Here is a 21312-nt window from a genome sequence, read left to right on the forward strand (position 1 = left end):
GAGGAGGAGAAGAAGAAAAGAAGAAGAAACCGCATTTGGAGATCCACAGGGCTGGCTGTCTCAGTGGGACAGTGCTTATCACCAAGCCTGAAAGCTGAGTTCAGTCCCCAGGACCCACATGGTGCAAACAGAACTGACTCCCAGAAGGTGTCTTTGACCTCCATGTGTTTATGTGCACTCCCACACACATAGTTAATTTAAAAATGAAAACACATTTTGTAAGTATTCATATTAATGGCCTGGTGGTGACCTTGAATTTTCTCACTGAGACTATGCTGCTTTCTGAACTTTATGATGGCTTTGTTCAGATATTATTGGTATTTCTGCTGGGCCTTTCATCTCAATACGTTTTGTGCTTTAGAATCAGGTATCCTTTTCTTACTATTCTATCTTTTTTTTTTCTTAGCTTAGAATTTAACCTCATAAATAAAGATATTTTTTTTCAGATGCCTGTAGGGGTCAAACATGAAACAAATGAATAGTGTCTACCATTTTCATGATAAGTACTCAGAAATATTTGTTCCTTGTACAAAGAAATGCACAATACCAGTGTTTCCAGTTTCTTTGCTATCATGAAAAGCCAGCATCTGTATTTTTATATCAAGTCTCCTATTATTCATAGTGCTGCACTTTAAAAAAATTGAAAACACATTGTGGCACAAATAAAATCAACTTCTGTTACTTCTGCTATAAAGAAACTCCTAATATTAATGTTCAGAAGTGTGTTAGTCAGCCATCCCTCTCCTTTTTCTCTTGAGATCTCCCCTGTGGTACTCATATACATGTCCATTTCCTGTGCATGGACTAAACTCCAGATGAATAACAGAATTCAGTTAGATAAGAAAAATATGTGTGCGTTCGTTTTGCCTTGCTTCCCTAAGGAGGGTGCATTGTGTGAATCCTGAAAGCTTTGGTAGTAAGAGGGAAAGTCCCTTCACTGGTCATTGTGTTCTTGAGTCCACAGGCTGTGACTGCAGCCAAAGTGATTTGTGTTTTTGTGTACTTGACATTGGTATTTCCCAAAGACAAGATTATGTTAAGGCTGTCAACCATGCCGCCTGGAGATCACTGTTCCCAGTCCAGTCAGTCCTGCTCAAAGTAGCAGTCCTGTTTTGGAGGTCAAAACATCAGGAGCTATGGACATCTCTGTATAGAACTGCTTCAACTCGCCTCTCTGGAGAGTGCTGTGCACAGAGACTGACACTTTAAATAAACACTAATTTCATATATTTTGATTAAAATCATTTCCACAGTTTTAAAAGGCCTTTCTACAATTTCAGTTTGAAATGCTGAAATATTAATTGCCAGAGATAATAGTAAGCTTCTGTTGTTAACTGTAAGTGGGTTGAATTAATAATAGCCTTTTATATTTCTTCTTTTCTTCCTGAGAGTAATCTGATTGTGTTGCCAGCTCTGGTCTAGAACTACTTCTCCTGCCTCAGCCTCTCAACCAGCAGCTCATGAATTCCTGTTGGCAAACAAATGATGCTCTGTTGTTTTTAACTAGAACCCTATATGTGAGTTTCCCCTTTGACAGTTAAAGAGAGCTTAATATGGGAATATGTTTTCTAATGTTATAATTCGTCTTAATTTTAGTGTTTATTTATGTGCATGGGTATTTTGTGTGCATGTATATCTGTGCACTATGTGTATGCCAGGTTCCCTCAGAAGCCAGTAGAGGGTATCAGTTTCCCTGGAACTGGAGTTATACATGGCTGAGTCACCATGTGGTTGATGGGAATTGAACCCAGGTCCTCTGTAAAAGCAGCCAGTGCTCTTACCTACTGAGTTAGCTCTCTAGGCTCTTTTTTTTTTAATTTTTAAAGATTTTATTTGTTAGTTTATGAGTGTTTTGCATTCAATACAATCTTAATGCTGTGACATATTTTATCTGTAAAATTTTTATTTTCCAGTTAAATGATGTAAGACAAAAACTTAAGACTCATTACACATTGAGAATATATATAATTCTTTCTTTCAAGGCAGCACTTTGTGTATCTGCATGTATGTAAGTATGTTACATACATGCCTGGTACCTGAGAGATCAGAAGAGGTCATCAGTTCCCCTTGAACTAGAGTTAATGCATGATGCTGAACTGCTTCCATGTGGGTGCTGGGAACTGAACCTGGCTCCTCTATAAGAGTAACAAGTGCTCTTAACTGCTGAGCTATCTCTTCAGACCCTATATTTTGTTTTAGTTTGTCTGACTTTGGTTTAGTAATGGTTAGCAAAAATGAGAAACTTGATTAATTTGGTTTGTCACTTAAAAGCTTACTGGCACTTACTATGATCAAACCAGAATAATAGGGTTGAAATGAATTTGAAGTGGATGAAGGTGACTCAAGCTTGTTTTTTCCACATAATGACTCTCATGTTCATTCTTTCCATAGGATGACAAGTCAAAAAAGCAGTTCGTTTGTATTAATACTCTAGAAGACACACAAGCTGTTAGAGCAGTGGCTTTTCATCCAAGTGGCGGTTTGTATGCAGTTGGTTCGAATTCAAAAACTCTGAGAGTATGTGCCTATCCTGAAAAAATTGATCCAAGGTAAGAATAGCTGCTTTGCATTGTTCTACTTGCCTAGGTTTTTAGTAGCTGTGTTGGTTAACTTTTCATATTTGTTGTTAACTAATGTTTCAGTTCTTCCAAGAAATACATCCATCATTATTAATTTATTCACTTCTCCATAAAATATTTTTGATTATTCCATTTTGCATCAGTAAGTCTTATTTCCATGACATATTTTTTTATCTGCAGAGTCCTTACGTTCCATTTAATGATGCAAAACAAAAACTAGGTTATAGCTCATTGCAGATTGAGAACATAGATATATTTTTTTCTATGAAGCAGCATTTCACTTGTAGCCTGGGTTGGCCTTGAGCTCCAGATCCTTCTGCCTCTTTCTCCCTTGCAGGCACCTGACACCATACCTTTTTCTATAGTTTCAGAGGAGTTTAGATATAGTAATTAAACCATAGTAATTGCTGACATTTGGCCATTTTAAACCTACAAAAATTAAATTTTCATTTGGTTAACCTAACAATGATTTTTACCCTCTTGTTTTAGCAAATTATAGGATTTGAAAACCAGGTATATATTCTAAAAGATATGTCATGAGAATGCTAATATACATTATTTATAGCTTTGTGGTAGTATAGAATTTGCCTATGATGTACAAGGCACTGGACTGGGTTCAGTCCCCAACACTGCAGAAAAATAGTTTTTGTTTTAGATGTAACTTCACAGGAATCTAGATTGGAACTTTTTGATAAGGTGTTGTTTTTGTTAAAATGCCTGCTATGACTAAACTAGCATTATAGGGCGAGGAGATGGCTTAACGGTTAGGAGCACTGGCTTCTCTTCCCGAGCGAGGACCTGGGTTGAGTGAGTACCAGGACCCACATGTTGGCTCACAACCATCTGTAACTCCAGGAGAACCAATATCCTCGGACACCAGACACAGATATAAGGCACACACACACATGCAGTCAAAACATTCATACACATAAAATAAAAAATGAGCTTTATAAAGATTATGAGATGTGTGGCAGATTTTTGTGGTGAGGGAAATAAAACTATATTAATATTCTAGAAGACACACAAGCTTTTAGAACAGTGGCTTTTCATATTATATGCTGTTGACTCAAATGAGAAAACTCTGAGAGTATGAGCCTATCTAGGAAAAATTAGTTTTCATATCAAAAGAAAGATATCCAAAGAAGCTATATAAAGCTTTAAAAGTTTTTTTTTCAAGATTCATTTATTTATTATGTACACAGTGTCTGCACGTGTCCCTGCAGGCCAGAAGAGGGCGCCAGATCTCATTACAGGTCGTTGTGAGCCGCCATTTGGTTGCTGGGAATTGAACCCAGGTCCTCTGGAAGAGCAGTCAGTGCTCTTAACCACTGAGCCATCTCTCAGCTCTAAAGCTATAAGTTTTAATTATTACAAGCACTATGAGGTATATTGTTTTGGATTTTTTATTTTTTATTTTATTTTATTTTTTTTGTTTCTTGAGATAGAGTTTCTCTGTGTAGCTTTGGTGACTGTCCTGGATCTCACTCTGTAGACCAGGCTGGCCTCGAACTCACAGAGATCCACCTGACTCTGCCTCCCGAGTGCTGGAATTAAAGTTGTGCGCCACCAACCTGGCTTGTTTTGGATTTTTAAAGCGAGTTTTTAATGTAATACTTACTATCTGGGAATTTCATACATGTATATAATGTACTTTGGTCATATCCACTCCTCCCCTTCAGCTCCTGCTAGATATCCCCCCCCCCTGCCAAACCTACATACACCCCCCTCTCAACTTCATACACTCCTGGACCAGGCTGGCCTCGAACTCGCAGAGATCCACCTGCCTCTGTCTCCTGAGTGCTGGGATTAAAGGTGTGCACCATCACTACCCTACTTCTTCTTTTTTTTTTTTTTTTTTTTTTTAAGTTAAATACACACTGAATCTAGTTAGTATTTTCCATATACATACAAGTATGGGGCCATCCACTGGTGTGTGGGTAACCTACCAGTCAGAGAAAACTGACTCTCTCTGCTAACTGCCGGTAGCTTCTCAACTAACAGTGGGGTTCCATGATCCCCTCTCTGGTCCGCTGCTGGGATTTTGATGGCTTAAGCATCTGCAGGTCTAGTATAGGACTCCAGCTGCTGTGGGTCCATGAGTGCAGTGGCCATGTCGTGCAGAAGGCAGCGTCTCACAGCACACTTTCCTTCCCAGTGGTCTGCTGGTTGACACAGTTGTCTCGGTTAGAGCTGAGCACTGGCAGTCTCTGATTCTTAGCACTTTGATCAGTTTTTCATCTCTATCTCAACTATTGTCCACTGCCAAAATAAGCTTTTGCTTCTTTTGCCAAGGTTGAGAGCAGCACAGATCTATGGGTATAAATATAAATATTTAGAGGACAGTTTGACAGCATGAATATTTAGCAAATCAGCAATAGTAGGTTACCCCCAGGCCAATGATCTCCCCTTATAATAGGTTTTTGAGTAGCTTAATTTTTTTTTTTTTCCAAATACAGGTTTCTCTGTGTGGTCCTGGCTGTCCTAGAACTCAGTGTGTAGACCAGGCTGGCCCCAAACACAGAGATCCACCTGCCTCTGCCTCCTGAGTGCTGGGATTAAAGGTGTGTGCCACTGCTGCCTGGCAACAGTACCAATTTTTAAAGAACATTTAAAGACTTATTATAACTCTAACAGAATAGGATTGATGGAGTTTTTATAATATTTTTATTGTCTCTATATCTGAATAATAATTTTGACTTTTGCCCCATGAAAGCATTTAAAGACTTAGATAAGAGGTGTAGAGATAGTTCAGTGATTGAGAGCACTTGACACTCTTTCAGAGGACCAGCATTCAATTCCTGGTACTCACATCAGGTGACTCACAACCATCTGTTAAGTCCAGTGTCAAGGGGTTCAGTACCTTGTTCTTGCCTCCAAGGGCATTAAAATATTTTATTCACAATTGTATGAGTAAATAGAGTGGATACATGCTCTTGTATGTCTGTAAGTACAACACATGATGCAGTGCCCACAGAGGTCGAAAGGGCGTCAGATTCTGGAACTGCAGTCACAGACAGTTGTGAGTAGTTACATGGGTGCTGGGAACTGAACCCAGGTCCTCCCCAAGAGCAGCAAATACTCATAACCTTTGAACTGTCTCTCCAGCCTTATATTACTAAATAGAAATATTTGAAAAGGAGAAAGCCAAATTTTAGATTGGGAGTGGAAAATCGTAGTTATGGTGACACAGCCAAAGACTTGTGTGTGTGGAGGGAATGAGATGGTTGGTTTTTGTTGGAGGCTGGCCCTGAGCTTGAGACCCATGCCACATCCTGAGCAAGCGCTCCATCCACAGCTTCTTTCCCTGCAGCTGGTCTCTGACTTTCCTTGTTGGAAAAAATAATCTTCTCTTTTAGGGCTCAAAACTTTGTACTTTCCCATAATGACTTACACATAGTGGTCATGACATTATCTACTGCAACTAGATTTTTAAAATTCTGGGAAGAGATCTTGTTTTTTTATTTTTATCCATTTTCATTTTTTCTTAAACTCAGACACATTGTTTATTACTTGTTAATAAATACTTATTGCACTTTCCTAGTTTGTATTAGCTTTCTTTTGTTTATTTTTTCCTCAGAAAAATTTATGAAAAAAGGTAAATGGAGATTTAAAAAACATATCCTATTTATTATGTGATCTGAAATGAGAGATTCATATAATAGTTATCATTTTACTGTTTGGTTTAAAGTATGGTTTATATTATTTTCTTTTATGATCTTAGAAATTTGATAATCTGTCGATTGGATATGGTGATTTTCACATTTAGCATCAGCATTCTGGAGGCTGAGACAGAAGGATTATTGAGTTCAGAGCTATCTCGGCTTTGTAACTTTTTCTCAGGAAGCCAGGAAATCCAACCTTGCTGCTGGATAGTCTTCTCTTCCTTCCCTTATAATAGAGAATTTCTGTAAACTTATTTTAAAAATCAAGAAATGGAAATATCTTTACGTACTTTTTCTTTTCAGTGCACATGACGTGCCTAAGCAGCCAGTGGTACGATTTAAACGAAACAAGCATCATAAAGGATCCATTTATTGTGTGGCGTGGAGTCCTTGTGGACAGTTATTAGCAACCGGATCAAATGACAAATATGTGAAAGTGCTGCCCTTCAATGCAGAGACGTGTAACGCAACAGGTAGGGCCCGAGGATGCAGCAGTAGCTGGTAGACAGTATCCTGTACGTTTGTCCCACTGTGTCTTTCTGTTGCCATTAACGACATCTCAGAACATTAGCTTAAGGAACTTATTATTATTATTATTATTATTATTATTTGTTTTTTTTTTTTTTTTTTTTTTGGTTTTTCAAGACAGGGTTTCTCTGTGCAGCTTTGCGCCTTTCCTGGAACTCACTCTGTAGTCCAGGCTGGTCTCGAACTCACAGAGATCCACCTGCCTCTGCCTTCCAAGTGCTGGGATTAAAGGCGTACGCCACCACCGTCCGGCCGGAACTTATTATTTTTGTTCTGATTATTCCACTCCAATGAGGTATTATTCTTTTAAATAAGTCTTACACATAGCCAAATGGTATATGAATTTGAGAAAAACATCAAAGTGAAAATAATTTTTATGGACTAGGGATGTAGCTGAGTGGTAGACTACTTGAAGAGTGTGCATAACTGTGCACATGTGTGTGCATACACATACACACACACAGACAAGAGACAGAGACAGAAATAGAGACAGAGAGAACCTTTTAAATAACTATCATAATTGAATTAATATTTTCTAGAGTCTATCTGTCCTTTTTGTTTGAAATAAAGACAGGGAGGTGATGAACTTTCTATAGCTGTTTTAAGGACAGTAATAACTGAATCCGTATTTTAATTTCTTTTAGTTTTGTGTTCAATAAATGAGTTGGTTATGTCAATCCCTAAGTAAAAATAAGTCTTTTTTTTTCTTTTTTGTTTTTCGAGACAGGATTTCTCTGTAGCTTTGGAGCCCGTCCTGGGCTAGCTCTGTAGCCCAGGCTGCCCTCGAACTCACAGAGATCTGCCTGCCTCTGCCTCCCGAGTGCTGGGATTAAAGGTGTGCGCCACCACCGCCTGGCGTAAAAATAAGTCCTACTACTGCACTGTTTTTTTAATTAATTTTTTAGGTTAGCATACAAGACAGTGGGTTTCACTGTGATGCTCTCCCATGGACGTGTCAATACGCTTTGCTCTAATGTTAACTAGTCCATTCTCCTTGCTGGTGCTCAGGCACTTAGCATCCTCTTCACACAGGAAGTTGAGCAGCATTTTTTTTTTTTAATTCTTACTGCTGTTTCAGGACCAGATCTGGAATTTAGCATGCATGATGGGACAATCCGAGATTTGGCATTTATGGAAGGCCCGGAGAGTGGTGGAGCTATTTTAATAAGTGCCGGGGCAGGAGATTGTAACATTTACACAACAGACTGTCAAAGAGGACAGGGTCTTCATGCTTTGAGTGGACACACTGGTATGTAGTCATGGCTCTGTGTGCTCTTTCCTTTGCTCAACCTGTGCTGTGTGCTGTTTTCATTGTGGAGTAGATCTCTTCATAATGGATCATTTAGAGACAGATTTTTATTTCAAAAACTTTCATTGTGAGTTTTGGATATCAGAGAAATAATAATGGCATTATCCATTTATTCATCACAGAATTCTTTTACTTTAATCTTCACAGACATTGTATGATGTAGGAAGTTTTATCCCTCTTTATATATGAAGGCAGTGGGGCAGAAAGGGGGAAGCCAGGAAGTGACAGATCTAAGATAGGAGTCTATATCCATTTCATTCAAAGCTAGTAATCTAACTCCACAGAATAACTGCCTATATTGTCTTCATGAAAAAGTTGCCATTATTTCAAGTGACAAGTTTTTGTGTGTACTAATTATTATGTCTTGAAATACAGAAATGACTTATTCTACTAATGGAATCACCAAAGAAAGTTTGAATTTGTTCAGAGTGGTTTTGATATGTTTTAATGAATTAAAAAAATTAATCTATTTGATAGTATGTAAAATCTCTATGATAGGACATATTTGGTTAACCAGTCAGGAGAAGAACTCTTTTTGACATGTTGTGGAAAGACCCTTTCCCACAGCATTAACTGTGTATGGTCTTTTATAGGGCATATTTTAGCACTTTATACCTGGAGTGGCTGGATGATTGCATCTGGTTCCCAGGATAAGACTGTTAGATTCTGGGATCTTCGAGTACCAAGCTGTGTTCGTGTGGTTGGCACAACATTCCATGGAACTGGTAGGTTTTCCATAGATGTGAATGAAGTTCTATGAGAAAGGAACTTTATAAATTACACTAGTGTCTGCTTCCCTACCCCCATCTTTAGGTGAAAAAGAGTACCAGGGCTGGGAATGTAGCTTAGCTGATAGAGTGCTGGGCTAGTCTGTGTGACGCTCTGAGTTTAATTCTTAGTACTGAACAAACCAGGTCAGCCTGGGCTCAAGAGACTCAAAAAAAAAAAAAAAAAAAAAAGGAAGGGAAAAGAAAGGATATCGGGGTAGGGTGAGGGGGTGAGGGTTGAGGGGGAGACTGACTTTGTATTTTATCAATTAGTTTCAATTCTTTTAGAATTCGTTCATATGTTACCGTATTTGTAAACCAATATAGATCAAATATTGTGTTCCAAATTGGCCTCTTAGGGCAATTTTAGAATATATATTGATTTGTTGATTACATATGTACTGTATGTGAGTGTATACACCCAGCAGTGTGCATTGCGATTGTGGAGGCAGAAGACAACTGTGGAAGACCATTCCTTCCTTCCAGAGACTGGCCTGAGTCCCAGACCTGGCTGCAGTGACTTTGTCTGCTGAGGCATGCCCTCTGCCCAGATCGCAGCTACTTAACACCTTTTAGTTAATTAGCTTACTTACGTGAGGGCATATGTTCACATGGAGGGCAATGGATAGTGTGTGGGAGTCATTCTGTTCTTTTACCATCTGGACATGAAGATTGACCCCAGGTCATCAGGCTTGGCAGCAAGTGCCATTACCTATTTGGACCATCGCACAGGCTCTAAAGAACCCCACCAGATCTTACACAATTATTTTTTAAAAACATATTTCCATTTTATGTGCATGGGTGTTTGGCCTGCCTGGATGTCTGTGCACCATGTGCATACATTGTTTGTGGAGGCCAGGAGAGGATGTCGGATCCCCTGAAACTGAAGTTACAGAAGGTTATGAAGTCACCACGTGGGAGCTGGGAATCGAACCCTCACTTTCTGCAGGAGCATCGAGTGCTCTTAACCACTGAACCATCTCTCCAGCCCCTCTCCCTGTCTCTCCTAGTTTCTCTCTTACTGAACCTTCCAGCTCCAGGGTTTAAAGGAAAGGCTCTTCTTTCTGCTGAGGCTCTGCTGTGCTGTTTTAATACATTGTACCTCTTCTTTTTAATGCTTTCTGACCTTAAGGCCAGGTTCTGGCCTGAGGCCCTGTCTTGTAATAAACCTCGTTTCCTGAAGAACGTTCATGTGCCAGCTCCTTTTTATGAACCAATGTGTCCCTTTTCTAACAGTGTTCTTGTCTCCCATGGGTTCGTGGGGCTGTTTTGGTTAAAGGAGTATTCTGAGATATCTGTTAAGTCCATTTACTCTTTGGCAGCAGTTCTCAGCCTTCCCAATGCTGTGACCCTTTAATACAGTTAGTTCCTCAAGTTGTGGTGACCCCCAACCATAAAATTATTCCGTTGCTACTTCATACTGTAATTTTGCTGCTGTTATGAATCATAATGTAAATATCTTATATGCAAGATATCTGATATGCGGCCCCGTGGAGAATGCAACCTACAAGTTAATAACCACTGCGCTATGGGGTAGTTCACCTCTATAAAGTTCTTGGTTGACTTCTTATTTGATGATTTGTCTGGAGATGAGTATGGTATTGAAATCACCCAGTATTATTCTGTCAGGACATCCAAACTTTAAAAAAGCCATTGGTAATTGTCTTATGAAAAATTGCTGTATATCTTCTTGGTGATTTGTTACCTTTTAGTAGCCTTCTTTATTTCTCTTGACCTTCAAAGGCCTGATGCTAGTGATCTACTTCTGCCTGTCAGGACCCACCTCCTAAATATTTCATAGCCTCCCCAAATCACTTCCTGCATTGGGGGAAAATATTCAAACATGAAGCCTACACAGGGGGTAACTTCAGATTCAAACCTGATCAGGCATTATGCATCCTTATAGTCTCAGCTCAGAACATTTCTTTTCCTTTTATGTAACCTCCCAAGATTTTCTGTGAATTCATGTTGTTTCTGCAGCCTGAGGTGTTCTTCCTCTTGTCTTCTCTTTATCAGGCTTTAAAAAAAGATTTATTATGTACACAGTGCTCTGCCTACATGTGTGCCTGAATGCCTGAAGAGGGCACCAGATCTCATTACAGATGGTTGTGAGCCACCATGTGGTTGCTGGAAATTGAACTCAGGACCTTTGGAGGAATAGTCAGTGCTCTTAACCTCTGAGCCATCTCTCCAGCCCAGGCTTTTCTTATCTTTAGGTTTCATTCAGCATTACCTTACCATCATGAGAAGCCTTCTTTGACTGCCCTAACTCCAAACTTATCACTTTCCTATCACTGAACTCTTAATATCTGTTTAAAATAATGTTTTTGCTTATTTACTGCTTATCTCCTCTAATAGAGATTAGGTGTTTCATGTTCCAGTGCTGATGAACTACCTACTGTAAAGTGAGTAGCCCAAGAGACAACTGAATTAATAATCAGCTTTTTAAAGAAATGAACTGGGATTTCTCTTGGCACAATAATCTTCATCTCTTTAAACTCAACTCTGTGTAGTTCTCCTGTTGTTGGTTGTTTTCACTCTTTACTCTTTGGGGGACCCACCACCCTGCTCCCAAATAAAATGCATGAAGGCTTCTATTTCTTATGAATGCCCGGCCTTAGCTTGCCTTGTTTCTAGCCAGTTTTTCTTCATTATTCTTAAATTATCCCATCTATCTTTTGCCTCTGGGCTTTTCCCTTTTCAATACTTCTGTGTATCTTACTTTCACTCTTACTCCGTGGCCGGCTGTGTGACTGGGTTACTGGGTGGCTGGCCCCTGAAGTCCTCCTCTTCTCCTTTTCTTGCTCCTTGATCCTTTCTTCCAAGATTTCTCTTATTTATTCTCTCTCTGCCTTCCAGCCCCGCCTATCTTTCCTCCTGCCTCGCTATTGGCCATTCAGCTCTTTATTAGACCAATCAGGTGTTTTAGACAGGCAAAGTAACACATCTTCACAGAGTTAAACAAATGCAACATAAAGGAATGCAACACATCTTTGCATCATTAAAACAAATGTTCCACAGCATAAACAAATGTAACACATCTTAAAACAATATTCCACAACATTCTCCTGTGTGGCAGCTGTTCTCCTTTTTTCTAATTTTTGTGTGTATTTTTATATATGTAGTATATGTGTGTGTCCACATGTGTGTGCAGATGCACTCACTGTATGTGCATGTGGAGACCAAAGGTCAGCTGGCACCAGGTGTCTTCATCTATTTCTCTCTATCTTACTATTAATTTTTTTTTGAGGGTCTCTCATTGATTCTAGAGCTTGTCGCATCTGCCCACCTGGCTGGCCTGTGAGCCTGCCTTCATCAGCACTGGGATCACAGACGTGCATGCCTGGCCTGCCATTCCCATGGGTGTCCGAGAGCGGAACTCCGGTTTTTCACTCTTCCCATTGAGTCATATCCTCAGTCCTCAGCTTCTCTAATGAAAAAATAATAATAAATTACATTTACTTGGTGTGTGTATGTATTTGCATGTGTATGTGTTTATGTGTGCGTGTATGCATGTGTGTATGTATGTATGTGTGTGTTTGTGTGTGTGTATATGTATGTGTGTATGCATGTGTGTATGTATGTGTGTATGTGTGTGTATATGTACATGTGTATGTATGTGTGTGTATATGTATGTGTGTATGCATGTGTGTATGTATGTGTGTATGTGTGTGTATATGTACGTGTGTATGTGTGTGTGTATGTGTGTGTATATGTATGTGTGTTTGTGTGTATGTGTGTGTGTATGGGGGTACCCATGTGTTACAGTGCTCTCCTGGAGGTCTTAGGACAACTTTAGAGAGGGTCAGTTCTCTCCTTTCACTATGTGGGTTCCAGGAATTAAACTCGGATCACTAGGTAACAAGTACTTTTACCTGCTGTGCTGTGCTGGTTCCATTTTTTCTGATTTTGATAATTTATTTACTACAATGACTCATTCTGATAACTTTTCCTCGTGCAACTGAGATGTCCACCAGGCATTCAAGTGAGACACTAAATGACAGGACACTAGTCTGGGGAAGGCTGTTTCACTGGACCTCCGGGACTCATTTGTACTTTTTTAGACCCGCTCAAACAGTTATCTGCCGATATTGTTTGTTCATTTTTTTAAATTCAGCCCTGAGTCCCTTATTTGATTATCCTGCCTTGTCTTTTATAAAAGACTGCTTGTTTTGCTTGTTTACACATTTTCAGTTAGATTAATCTTGTATCTCGTAGTCCTCTTGCTTCAAAACTTGCAGAGATTCTTCAACTTCACCCCTGTAGTTAGAATTCAAGGTGCTCGGCAGTACGGATGACTCCAACTACCTCTCATGTCTGCCCTTACTGCTTGAACCTCTCAGCTGTTACATCATTTTATTTAATGTTTGCTTTTGTAATTTTTCCAGGCCCTAACGTTTCTTTTTTCATGTCAGTTTTAAGGAAAGATTATCTTAGTTTACATTTGTGTATACATAGTACCATTATTTAGACTGTTTACTGTTTTTCAAGATATACTTTATATCATTTTTTCCTGTGATGTTTCCACAGACTGCTTGAACTACTTGGGTATTGAGCACAACTCTTCAGTCTTATTTTCATGACTGATCTCCTTTTAGGAGAAAAATCAAATCATTTTCCTACCAAGAAAAACTTAAATTCTAAGTAATGAAATTTTCTTAGATACAGTTGAGTTTTGGCAGGTCCACAAACGATCATTAGCATTTAATTTTTTTAGCCATCTTTCTGTGTTTGCTTGGAGTTATAACTCCATTGAAAATACATGGTAAAGTTAGGGCTATGTCCTTCAGACTCAGAACTTAATTTCTGTTGTTAATAAATCATGGGTTGCCTTGGGATATTCCCTACACTGTTGCTTTACAGTAAAATTTGTTAGTGAGTTTCTTGTTCTCACAGCTAGATACTCTAAGCTGAGTTTAGAGGTATATTTTAGGACTTGTCTAGTAGTGAACTCACTGGGGTAGAAGTGTTTTTCTAGCACTGTTTCACAGTGTTATGCTGGAGGTTTTTCAACTCACAAGAAATAGGTTCTCATTTCTTACAGATGTAGTTTTATCCTTGCTTCTAAAAAAGATACAGTGGTTATTAGTTAATTTAGATTTTTCCTTATACAATACATTCCTTATCAAATGAATATAACAGTATTGATAAGCTACATCAGATCGTTAGTGTGTGGTTCAGTGAACATAAATAGCTACATTGTGTCATAAGTGTATTAACTTTCTGTGTTGCAATTTTCATTTCTCCACTGTAGGCAGTGCCGTGGCATCTGTGGCTGTGGATCCCAGTGGCCGTCTCTTAGCCACGGGTCAAGAAGACTCCAGCTGCATGCTGTATGACATAAGAGGAGGCAGAATGGTCCAGAGTTACCACCCTCATTCCAGTGATGTGCGCTCTGTTCGCTTCTCTCCTGGAGCCCACTACTTACTGACGGGCTCTTACGATATGAAGATCAAGGTGACAGACCTGCAAGGTGATGAGATTGGCTTCCCTTTGTTTATAGTCTCCTGTGCTATGTGGGCCTTTTTTCTAGTCTGATATGATTGGCTAACATTTTTAAGCTTTAATTTTATAGTTATTGAGAAGACTGAATTAAGGTTTCTTGTAGTAAACTATTAAGTAAATGGAGTGAAATTTTATTTAATAAAACACATTTTATTCAATTTATTTTTACTACAGTGACTTATTCTGTGGTACAAGTGATGGATTTATATACCCTTTAGCATCCTTAAAAATAACATTGTACAATTTATATAATTAGTCCTTCAGTGTCTAGTTTTTAAACAGTCATTAACTAAATGTTTGCTCTGTACCAACTAAGAGCAGATGAATTAAATAATTCCCATCTTGATGGAGCTTGTATTTTAGAGGCCAGTGAAAAATAAACTAACAAATGATGTAACTTTTTAGGTACTGGCCAGTGCTATTAAAAAATTAGCCGGTAGGAGATAGTGACTGGTTAGGGGATGGCTGTTTTAGACAGATGCCATTTGCATGGAGGCCTGAATCATGAGGAGGAACAAGCTATACAAAGATCGTCGCGAAGAGCATAGCACAGACAAGGATGCTGAGGCAGGGGCAGACTTGGAGTGGTCATGACGCTGCAGGAGGTGGAGGTGGCTGGAACTGAGTGAACCCAAGGGAAGAGATACAGAAGTCTACTTCTGAGGCTAAGTTTATTGGCATAAAAGGTCTGTTTTTAAAAGCAGTTTTAGGTTAATAGAAAAATCAAGAGAAAGATTAATTTCCCACGTACTATCTGCCCTTCACATGCATCCTCCCCATTGTCAGTTTCCCACCAGAACAGTACATTTGTTGTTGATGAGCTGCCAGCATTTAAAAAATGACAGCGTGAAGCCTTTGGAAGATCATTAATCAAGGAGTAATATGATCTAATTAGATTCTTAAAGTAATCTGAGTTCCTACTGTGTGTGTTGTTAGCAGGGCAGGAATAGAAATGCAGAATCAGAGGCGGTGCTGCTGGCTTGGCCTGAGGAGGGTGGTGTCTGGGAATGAGGTATGAAGTGGAGGTGGAAGAAGTAACCGAATTCAAGGGTATTTTAATTCAGATGTTTAAAGGCTGGATGTGGTGGCACACCTTTAATCCCAGCCCTTGGGAGGCAGAGGCAGCTGGATCTCTGAGTTTGAGGCCAGCCTGGGCTACAGAGTGAGATCCAGGACAGCCAGGGCTGCATAGTGAGACCCTATCTCAAAAAAAAAAAATTACTTGGTTATTAATCTGCAGTTTAGGTTTGTGGATAAAGTGAGTGTGAATCATAGGCACATAAACATCTGCCATAGATGGGATTTCAGAGGAAGGTAAGATACAGAGGGACAGAAGAGGTCCGCCAGCAGACTCCAGGCCCCCATCAAACTTTAAATTGGGAAAGGAAGGAAAATCAGTGAAGGCCTTGAGTGAGATGAGCAGCACTGGTGGAGAGGGCGGCAGCTGTGACAAATGTTGCCATGCGTATGCTACCAGATCCTGACATTTCTCTCTGCCGAGACCTTTCTACTGTAGCACTCCAAAGTAGCAGGAGGTGTGTACAGTCCATGTACCTGCTTACTTCCCCTGATCAGCCAATGTCTCTTCTTTCTCAATCTAGGGGACCTCACCAAGCAGCTTCCTCTCATGGTGGTGGGGGAGCACAAGGACAAGGTGATCCAGTGCAGATGGCACACCCAGGACCTTTCCTTCCTGTCATCTTCTGCAGACAGGACTGTCACCCTCTGGACTTACAGTGGCTAGAGGCCGCCCATGGAGGGCCGTGCAGTCAGAGCACAGACTCGAGACTACTGACTTGTGAGGACGACAGGCCGGAGAACAGACTTGTCCAGAAAGACTGTAGCACAAGGAAGCCCCTTGCTACCGTGTCCTGGCCACAGAAGGTGTCGGGGGTGGTGGGGAGGTGGTTTTCAGTCTTCCATGTGTGCTCAGGCTGCTGGGAGTCTTCTTGCCAAATCTGCAGAGCTCTTAGGTTGGTGTGCACGCCGAGTCAAGGTACAGGATGTGTTTATGGTTTATTATTAAATGCACTCCTCGGGTTTTGCCCCAGATAACAGTTTTATACACACACTGATATGGAATTAATATTTAAATAATTGTTACATTATAATACAGCCACGTTCTCCCCAGATGAAACATAGGTGTTCAGAAAGTACTTTGCTCTTGTCACAATCCCATGTTGTATCACGTGTCTTCTAGAGGTCAGAATTTGGGAGGTCTCAGATTTCACATGGTTGTCTTCACATAGGGTCATTATTGGATGAAAGGAAAACTGCTTCTCGGCTCACTCTGCAGCAGCCACTTCTTTCCTTCGTCCAGGCTGTGGTTGCTCATTTGCCACATTATTTTGTTTCAGGCTAAAAAGTAACTATTTTGCTTTGGAAACTTGTTGAATTCAATTTTTTTGAATGCACATGATACCTCCCTTCCAAACAATACTGTAGAAGCAGAGCAGCTGCAGTTATGTGGAACAATATTTGACGGTAGGGGTAATTTACTGGGTAGCATTTTCCTCCTAAAAAATTAAAGACTTTGCCATGACCCTAGCATGGCTTGAAAAACTGTCTGCATGATAATTTAAAATGGAAAACTGAAACTTTGCACTCCAGAAACTTATTTGGATTTTTCTGGCACAGTTTTGTGTAATGAAGAATAATGACTTTATTTGTACAGTACTATAGATTCTAACATTTTATGTATCTTTATTTTCATATTGTTCAGTATTTTACTTTAAGTTATTAAATAGGCTATTTTATTTATTTCAACTGCAGTTGTATTGACCTGTCTGTTCACTATATGTAGTAAGCATTTTAAATCTATAGTCCACAAGTGGGAAGGGTAATAGAAGTGTAACTGTGCTTTTCTTTCAATAAAGACCTCTTGACACCTAAAACTATCGGTTTCTCACAGTCTAAGTCTGTGGCACTCCATTCAGAGTGCTGCTTCAGTGTACTTGGAGAAGGTGGAGAGAAAGACCACGCATACCCTGCTCCTTACTTTGTCCTAAAGCTCTTTCACGAGCTCACTCTGCAGCTCCTAACAAGACAGCACTTCTCTGTCCCGCCCTCACCCTGTCCTTTCTCAGGTCACTCTTGAGGTGCTGAAGGATTGAACCTAAGACTGCACATGCTAAGCAGACACCTGCTGCTCCTGAGCTGCAGGCCCTCCTTTTCCTTGTGGTTTTTAATTAACAGAGCCCGGCACAGCAAGGGCTGGAACTTAGCTCCATGGTGAGGCCCTGGCAGGGCGTGCAGAAGGCCCGCGTTCTGCCCTCCGCACTATCAGGAAGCCAGGCCATGGGAACAAGTACCTAGTGGGGTGTACACGTTCTAACTCAGTGCTCCAGTGGGGTTTGGAAGCTTTTGAATGCTGAACAGCTTCACCACACGGAGGCAGAGGGAACACTGTAAACACCAGTGTCTTAAAGTTAAGTCTCCTTGGTTTAGTTTAATGCACAATTTCATGAATTTTAGGATTTCCGGTTTTGTTTTGAGACAGTCTCACTCTTAGCTCTAGCTGGTCTGGACCTCAGAGACTTACTTGCATCCCAAGTGCTGGGATTCAAAGTGTGCACCACCATAGCCGGGTGGGGCAGCACATCCTTTAATCCCAGCACTCCAGAGGCAGAAGCAGAAGGATCTTTGTGAGTTCGAGGCCAGCCTGGTCTGCAGAGTGAGTTCCAGGACAGCCTGGTCTGCAGAGTGAGTTCCAGGACAGCCTGGGCTACATGGAGAAACTGTCTAAAAAAAAGCGTGCACTACCATTGCAGGCTCTATTTTAGGAGTTTTTAATGGTCATTTTTTGATAAGTTTAAAAACTAGGCCAGGGGGTGGCAAAAAAACAGACAAACATGATCTTATTTTACTTTTGGCAAAAGTTAAGCTAAGAATGTGGTGATGCTGCTCTCATTTCCCAAATCAGACTTTGCTCCCTCTTTCTTGGACAACCAACGGTTTTGACAAACCAAGAGAGAGTGACTTTGTTTTCCAGGAATCAGAACATTCAGAGAATACACAGCGTTCTCGCCATGTGTAGAGTGGTGTGTGATATGCAATGAGTGTAGGTTGGGTTTGAGTGTGCCCACTTTGTGGTTCCCATTTGTCAGTGGTTTGCACCAGTCACTGAGTGGCAGTTGGCACTTGAGGGTCGCCTCTCTTCTTCACTGATGGGCTAGGCACTCTGCCCTGCTGTGCTCTGTCTGACAGCCCAGGAGAAGTAGTGCTTAGCAAGAATGCATTAGAGACCAAGGTGTCACTACTGGTCACCGTGCTTTCCTCAGCAGGTTCTTCTACTAGAGGTTTGAGTGGAGCACCTCCATAGCCACAGCCCACCTTTGTTCTGTGTGGACCTCCATAACCACAGCCTGCCCTTTGTTCTGTGTGGACCTCCATAACCACAGCCTGCCCTCTGTTCTGTGTGGACCTCCATAACCACAGCCCACCTCTGTTCTGTGTGGACCTCCATAACCACAGCCCACCTTTGTTCTGTGTGGACCTCCATAACCACAGCCCACCTTTATTCTCTATGGACCTCCATAACCACACAGAACATGGGGCACCTCCATAGCTGAGCTCTCTACATTTTAGGAGCAGATTTTTTCATGGTTCCTGTTAGCTGATTTTCCTAACGGCAAAATTACTCGTTTATCATAAAACACATAAAAGTTATGAATGAGCTGAGCGGAGGTGGCGCACACCTTTAATCCTAGCACTTGGGAGGCAGATGCAGGTGGATCTCTGTGAGTTCGAGGCCCACCTGGACTACAGAGTGAGTTCCAGGAGTCCCAAGGTGCAAAGCTACACAGAGAAACCCTGTCTCGAAAAAAAACAACAACAAAAAAGTTACAAATGAGGTATAGGGAGATTCCCTGGGCAGCAACTCCAGGACCTCCATGTTCACAGCTACCCAGTCATTCTAGGACAGATAATTCTTTCTTCCCCCATTTCCTTTTCATTTCTCCTCCTTCCCCCTCCCTCCCACTTCATCCTTTCTCATAGAAATTGTCTGTATTTATAGGATACCATGGGATTTTCCATTCCTTTGTGTAGCTTCATTCTTTCAGCTTTTTGAAGTGGTACATTACATACCCTAGTATATAATGAAATATCAAAACCTTATCAATATACCTGTGAAGTTTCATGGTGGCAGATGTGCATGGTGCTACATTCCTGTATAGCAAATTGGAGGGCCTGAGACCCTATCTCAAAAAATTCATATTCAAATAAATAAATAGAGAGAGTTCGGGATTTAGCTCAGCGGGAGAGACCTTCCTGGTGTGTGTGTGAGTCTCGAGGTTTGATTCTCAACACTTCCCACTACCCCTCCCCAAGTTTATAAAATTATGTGCCTACTTTAATCATTGCCAGGGAGAAAGCTTTCAGGACCCTCTCAGGTGAGGTGTGAAATTCATTTCTCTTTGACATTTCTATTCCATTATTCACACACACATAAGTGTGTGTATGTGTCTCTCTGTGAGCACTGTAGCGGGCGGAGGAAGGTCAGGACAGCCACTAGGATTTAGTTCTCTCTTTCTACCACATTGGTCCTAAGGATCCAACTCAAGTCGTCAGCAATGGCAGCAAGCGCTTGACCTGCTGAGTCACTCACTGGCCTGGGTTTCCTTTCCGTTATTGAACTGTCTTAAAGCACCAGAAATTACTTGCAGTAACTAGATACGTATGTCCATTCCCTGTGTCTCTGCATTGTCTTCCCCATGGGGTTGAATAGATTCTGAGCTGCATACATAAAAGGAAATGCCAAGACCAAAGTGTCTGCTCTACCAGCTGCTGCCAGATGTGAGAAAGGAATTTGAGTAAAAGGTGGTACTAGACTGAGGTCTAATGCAAATTTCCCCTCTTTGTTTTTCTGTTTTCAATAAAAATATTCAGTTGTCCTCAAAAATTATAAGCCCCAAATATATAGTAAACAGTGAAAGGAAGCCTATAAAACATGAGAAAACATTCACAAATCTTTAAGAAGATATAATTATAGTTAGGCGGCGGTGGTGGTGGTGGTGGTGGTGGTGGTGGTGGTGGTGGTGGTGGTGGTGCATGCCTTTAATCCCAGCACTCAGAAGGGAGAGGCAGGAGGATAGATATCTGAGTTCCAGGACAGCAAAGGCTGGGCAGAGAAACCCTGTCTCCAAAAACAAACAAACAAACACACACACACACACACAAACGTGTGTGTGTGTGTGTGTGTGTGTGTGTGTGTGTGTGTGTGTGTGTCTGTCATGCACACATGTATACACTTTATTTATTCATTTATATCTATTTATCTGGACATGGCAGTTGGGAGGCTGAGGCAGGAGAATTGCCACAAGTTCAAGGCCAGCCTGGGATACATAGTAAATCTCAGGCCTTCCTGAGTTGTGATAAAGACCCTGTCCCAGACACGCAAACAGAAGATTACTAAATTAAAACAACTTTCAAAACCAACCAAACAAAAATCCTGATTAGAAAGGGATTTGAATAGTCATTCATCAAAGAAGAGCATGAAAAGATTCTCTCTGGAGGCAATTCCATTCCTGTATGCCTAGCCACTTGGGAGGCAGTGCAAGAGTTTGAGGTCATGCCTGGACTGAGTCTACCAGGTTGATCGCAGTCCTGGGGGGGGGGGGGATTTGCCCTGGAGGAGGTGGAATGGGGGGTGGACTGGGGGAAGGGGAGGGGGTGGGAGGGGGAGAATAGGGGAACCTGTGGCTGATATGTAGAACTGAATGGTATTGTAAAATAAAATAAAATAAAAAAATGCTTCAAAAAAAAAAAAAGTTTGAGGTCAGCCTGGGCAACAAAACAAGACACTATTATCTCCCCCTACCTCCACAAAAGGATTCAAACACAGTTGAGGATGCAGGACATTTTCCTTGGCCACACTTGTGATCATAAAACGCTCTATAGAGAGGTTGGCAGTTCCCACAAAGTTAAAATGGGAGCCAGGTGTGTTGGCATCTGCCTGCAAT

General features: G+C 40.9%; 1 protein-coding gene across 7 annotated transcripts in view; it reads left to right on the top strand.

Moving 5' to 3' along the window:
• Wdr47 (WD repeat domain 47) overlaps positions 1–17244 on the top strand; it is a 55081-nt gene extending 37837 nt beyond the window's left edge. For 3 of the 7 annotated variants that reach the window (XM_028879357.2, XM_028879358.2, XM_028879355.2), the window contains exons 10-15: positions 2392–2549; positions 6545–6714; positions 7848–8018; positions 8672–8803; positions 14100–14318; positions 15952–17244. In XM_028879357.2, coding sequence (XP_028735190.1) covers positions 2392–2549; positions 6545–6714; positions 7848–8018; positions 8672–8803; positions 14100–14318; positions 15952–16094 — 993 coding nt within the window. In that variant the 3' untranslated portion in view covers positions 16095–17244. Of the gene's footprint in view, positions 1–2391; positions 2550–6544; positions 6715–7841; positions 8019–8671; positions 8804–14099; positions 14319–15951 lie in introns of all 7 variants that reach the window. The other 4 variants (XM_028879353.2, XM_028879354.2, XM_028879356.2 and 1 more) reach the window with 2 other exon arrangements.
• The last annotated feature ends 4068 nt before the right edge of the window (positions 17245–21312 follow it).

The sequence above is a fragment of the Peromyscus leucopus genome, chromosome 6 (assembly GCF_004664715.2).
Source record: "Peromyscus leucopus breed LL Stock chromosome 6, UCI_PerLeu_2.1, whole genome shotgun sequence".
NCBI classification, from domain to species: Eukaryota; Metazoa; Chordata; class Mammalia; order Rodentia; family Cricetidae; genus Peromyscus; species Peromyscus leucopus.